The 5,451-nt window shown below is 45.9% G+C and overlaps 1 protein-coding gene across 1 annotated transcript in view; it reads right to left on the bottom strand.

The window, feature by feature from the left end:
* The window catches only part of STAM2 (signal transducing adaptor molecule (SH3 domain and ITAM motif) 2), a 54,451-nt gene extending 52,746 nt beyond the window's left edge, over nt 1-1,705 (bottom strand). Inside the window, exon 1 of the mRNA XM_006834540.1 lies at nt 1,565-1,705. Coding sequence (XP_006834603.1) covers nt 1,565-1,604 — 40 coding nt within the window. The 5' untranslated portion in view covers nt 1,605-1,705. The remainder of the gene's footprint in view (nt 1-1,564) is intronic.
* Between the last annotated feature and the right edge of the window lie 3,746 nt (nt 1,706-5,451).

Genomic DNA, 5,451 nt, shown 5'->3' with positions numbered 1-5,451 from the left:
AGTGAAGTGGTTATGAATTGAGCTGCTAACCTCAAGGTCAGCAGTTCAAAACTACCAGCTGTTCTGTGGGAGAAAGATGAGGCTTTCTACTCACATAAAGACTTACAGCCTTGGAACCCCTGTACAGGGTCGCTGTGAGTCAGAACCGACTCTAGGGCACACCACCACCACCAGTAATGTACTAAGATAAAATGAAAATCGTCACAGTAGCAGGAAGATGTACAGGTATCACAAAGGTAGTACAGTTGCAACAGAGTAAAACATCAGGTGTTCCAAAAGCAGAACAATAATCCTCAACATGATGCCAATCAATCAACTGTGTTCAAATCTCAAGACAGAGAGATAAATTAAATCTGGCCATACAGTACATATTTGAAGATTGTGTAAGAGTCAAGGTATAATTATATAAGTATTTTTAGCTCTCTGGGAATGCTATGAGTGTATAGCATACTTAAATCTTATGTATTTTAACTTTTGAACATGCTTTTGGGGATCACATCATGTACTAAACTAGAGAACTTTCTATATTCTCTTCATAATTTGAATTTTTTGACTATGAAAACAGGTGGGTCTCGCTGCTGAAATGAATTTATTTTGTGATGCAGGCAATTTTTAGTTCCACTTTTTCATTCTTCCAAGTCATCAAACTCTACTTAGGATTCTGTTAACTGTCCCCATGAACATGTTTGTCTTTTTGTTTTACTGTTATTGCAATGTCCAAAATAAGTTTTTATATCCAGTCCATCTTTTTCTCATTCCAACTCACTGAAATGCCAATGTTCTTACAACCCCAAATAAAATATTCGTTGCTCTGACCTGTTTTGAGATCCTAAGGCTGTCACTCTCTTTTTTATAGTCTAAGAATATCTCCCAGTACCTTCACTATGGAAGGACAGTGAGTAGCATCTGCAGCAATTGCAAGTAAGTCCTGAAGCTGCTCTATTAGAACTTGACTGCATCCATACATTGTTGTTATTGTTAAATGCTGGCAAGTCGGTTCCGATTCATAGAGACCTAATGAAGGGTTTCCGAGGAGCAGCTAGTAGGTTTGAACCGCCAACCTTGTGGTTAGCAATCCAATGCTTATCCTACAGCACCACACCAATGTTAAATTAAATGAGTTCTTCCTAAGAAATGGGGATGGGGGCAAGTTGAGATGGCTAGAGTATTACCCTATACAACAGTGCCTCCACTGTTGCATCGTCTCCCTGAAAGAATGGGAGGCAATAGGCAGGATAGAGACTTTACCAGACCTACAACGAGCAGGAAGTGTGTATCATCAACTCCCCAATTGCTTAATTAGTCCAGTCTCCAGCGAACTCTTTCTTCTCCCAGAGCTTGGCAAAGGGCCTAGCCCTTTTCCGGGCTCCGAACCACAAGCAGGCATGAGACACAACTTAGCCAGCTAACAAGACTCCAAGGTTGCCCCCAGAAAAATCCAGGCGCCCAGTAAGCGACACCCCTGCTTGCCTCCTTTGGCTTTTGGTTGCCTGGTCCCTGGAGTCGCCACCGCCCACTTCGTAGTTGGGCAAACAGCAGCCGGGAACCCAGGCCCAACACTTACCCACGTCTTGCTCAAAGGGGTTGGCAGTGAACAGAGGCATCTTGCCTGCGCCCGAGATCTAGTCCTTGCGGTCTGGCTGAAGTTCGGCAGCAACTCCCGGTATGGCGATCGGCGGCCGCCGCTTGGAGACCGCTCTGCTTCCTAGACTGCTCAGCTCTGGCCGCCTTTCATGCACTTCCGCCACTACACCTGCCCTGATCTCGCCTGAAGAACCTGCTGCCGATACACACTCTACCTCGGAATCCTCTACTAGGCTGAGGTCCCTTGGACCGTGAACATCTTTCAAGTGCCCATGTTGTCACCACTGCCAGGAAGAAACTGTAAACCCAATCCCAGAGCCTCCTAGGGGGTCAGGCGGTCGCTATAGCCACCCTCACATCACTAGGACCCCGGTGAGCCATTGAGCGGGGCCTTTCGAGGCCGGAAGTTGTTGCTCCTGGAACTGGGCGATGCCAGAGGCCCGGAAACTGCAATGCTAGCGGTGGCTCGACAGGGGGCGCGGTCGCCTGAGGTTTTTTTTTTGTTTTGTTTTCATGGGCTCTGAATACATGGCCCCTCCTTAAAGGAGGTTTGGTGTCACCGTGGCTAAGCGCTCGGCTGCTAACTGAAAGGTGGGCCGTCCCAGCCTTTCTGTAGGAGAAAAAAATGTGTCAGTCAGCTTCCATCACGATTACAGCTTTGGGAATCCCAAAGGCATTATACTCATTCTTATGGAATCACTGACCCGCAACGTAAGTGGTTCAAACTCACCAACCGCTCCTCAGAAACCTTATACAGAGTCTCTATGAGTCAGAACCAAGTCCACGGCACTTAACAACAATAATATAGAATCACTATGGGTAGAAACCAAGGAGCTTTGGTAGCGTCGTGGTAGCGAATCGGGCTGAGAACCTTAAGGTCAGCAATTTGAAACTACCAGCTGTTCCGTGGGAGAAAGATGAGGTTTTCTGCTCCCATAAAGATTTACAGCCTCAGAAACCCTGTGCAGGGTCATTATGAGTCGGAACCGACTCCATGGCACACAGCCACCACCACCATGGGTAGAAACCAACTTCCCCAAGTGGGTTTGTTTTTTTGGTCCCATAGCTTAGTTCCTGGGCTGCGGGATCTACACTGGGCGGCGGCGTTTGTTCCTTCGAGCTGAGCCGCCATCAGAGAGAAACAGCGTTGCGTTTGTAGAAGCCGACTGCTCTGAGCCCATAGGGTGTTGCATCCCACTCTACACCTGACCCCCTCTGTAATCACCACCGTGGGACACGGCGCTCAAAGTGACTACGGTTCTATTCATTTTCCTTCACCTTCTCCGTATGAAGGCACTGTGCTTGGCTCTGGCAATATCTAACCAAATAAGGCACAAGCTTTGCATTTGAGTTGCTGACAGTTACACATACCTGATAAGATATGATGATCCGCTTACATAGAAGGGGATACACAGAAATTCCCATAGGAGGCAACCAGGTATTTCAATGACTGTAAAAGTGCAGGCAACCAACCTTCTGCCTCGTCTCTTTTCTCTAATGTGCTGTTGGAGAAAACCACTGACTTTGCGATTCAAACCAACCTTGGGGCCAATGCATTATTCTGCAGTGCCACACCAGCACTCCTTCCCAATGTACAATCTAGTGTCTGTGCATCGCTTTTGGGAAGGATTGGAGGAATGGCTTCTGTATGTATGACTTCTGTATTTATGGATTCCCTTGAGAAAAAAAGCCCTGTTTTTCAAACATTGGGCTCTTGATCTGAGAACTGGCTCATGTTTCGGTGGGTGAGAAATGATTTTCTATTGTAGCAGTAGATATAGGGCACCACTCTTGTCTTCCCTTGTCTTTTGGTGAGGGGGGATGGAGATGAGAGCAACACCCTAATCAGCTGCCTATCTACCTACCTTCTAGGAACAACATAGCCTATTAATCATCCACAGACTCCTATTGGTTAGCCCCTTCTAGTTACCATTCAGACTTTGATGTAATTAACTGTTACTATGCCTGCCTTGTTTCTGATGGTAGTGTTGCCATCAGGATTTTGTGGTCTTGGTATCTTATCATCCAATTCCATAGCAGCCTGCTCAACCATTAACCCTAACCTACCAATGCCACCACTGAGCTTCACATTAGCCAGTGCCCCACTTACAAGAGCATTCTTTTTTGCTATAGTGAGGGGAGTCTCTGAAAACATAGTCAGCGGATGGCGTCTTCACTATTAAATAATTTAGCAACCACTTCTTTAAAACTTTGCCAAAGTAGTTTCAGCATCTCCACCTCATCACTGATTATCCTCAAGCATCAAGGAGCCATCCAAGCAGCATATTAATGTATTACAACTGGTTGCAAGTGTCCTTGCCAGAACATTGAATCCTAAATTTTGGGAGAAGGCACTCATAGCAATAAACTGCCCCTCATTTGGCTTTATATTTCTCTCTTCTTGGTCTAGCACCCTGAAGACCCATCCCTAAGTGTGTTCTTGCAATTTACCAGTATATATTGGTGAGTAATCCCTTTTGTTCCAAAAACAGAGCACTTCCTCAGTTGGGCCATTATGAAACGTTATTTCATAGTCTAGACTTCTGGTGTGGTGCTATAGGATAAGCACTGGGCTATGAACCATAAGGTCAGCAGTTCAAACCCACCAGCTGCTCCTCAGAAAACATACACAGGTCACTATGAGTCAGAACCGACTCAATGACACTTAACAACAACCACAGTAATCTAGAAACACTGGAGGAGAATGTGGAGGAGGAAGAGTAGCATCTTGGAAGGTATCCTCCTCAGATGAGATGACTGCAAGATCTTTTGGCAAAGGGAGGCATCTATCCTCTAGCAAAAGGAGATATATCACTTCTCTAGGTCCAGATTTCTTTCTTTTTTCCCAAACGTTTTATTGTGAATTATTTGATAGTTTACATGGGAGAACATTAGCTTTACATTCATCCTATTGTGTATTGTTTCATTGCCATGGTTACAGTCCCCTCCATGCATCATCAACGAACCAAAGGATATAACCTGCAAGCCTGCCCCCTGGTCGTCAGCACACAGTCCCTCTCCCTCTCTGGATCTAAAGTCCCCAACTGCTCCATCTCTCCATGTCATCGTCTCTGGCTCTATATCTGGCATCACTGTTTCTCTGGGTAGGGTGCCGCACTCTGCTCTTCTCCCTTGATGGTCCCAGGGACCTCCGCTCCTGGACTGCAAAGTCAACCACTCCCTTCCTTTGCTACAAAAATCTACCATTACATTTCCAACCCTCACAGTCAGTCCTAATAACAATTATTCACTATTGTACCACAAGAGACCTATCCCCATCTCCTTTCATCAGCCTTGCCCAGACAGATTGAATACTACTCAATGGAGAGTCTACCTTCCTCTGTGCCTGCCTCTGGATCTAGGTTCCCTATTGAAAGCTTGTAAGCCAGTCGCTTCTTGCCTTTGTAAACCCCCTCCCCCATTTTGGGTAGCAAATGTCCAAGTTGCCCATCCCTGTCTACTCTATGTATGGAAGGGGTGGGAATGATCCTCACTGTAAAGATTTGTTCCCTCTTTTGAGCTACTACATCCGTAGTTGTAGGTCAAGTTCATCAAGTTGTATCAGATTACTCTTTTTTTTCCCTCTTCTTTCTTTTTCTAGTTGAGCTCTGATCATCCAGTCATTGAAGCCATGATAAGTGGGTATTATCTGCAAGTGTGGGTGTTCTTATGCATATGCCCTCTCTTCTTATCAGCTGGACACTTCACTCTCCACTCTAGTTCTCTGTGGCTATGTAATTGACTCTGGGCTCAGGAGTCCCAGGTCTTGCCACACTGCTGGCCAGCCAGGTCTCCATCTGGGTTCACAGGAGTCTATTGAACTTTGTAGGGCTTAACTCGAAGCTTCATTGCTGTTTTTCCCTCACT

The sequence above is a fragment of the Chrysochloris asiatica genome, unplaced genomic scaffold, assembly GCF_000296735.1.
Source record: "Chrysochloris asiatica unplaced genomic scaffold, ChrAsi1.0 scaffold00012, whole genome shotgun sequence".
Lineage (NCBI taxonomy): Eukaryota > Metazoa > Chordata > Mammalia > Afrosoricida > Chrysochloridae > Chrysochloris > Chrysochloris asiatica.
The sequence above is the reverse complement of the archived record's forward strand: the minus strand, read 5'-3'. Positions and strand labels throughout refer to the sequence as shown.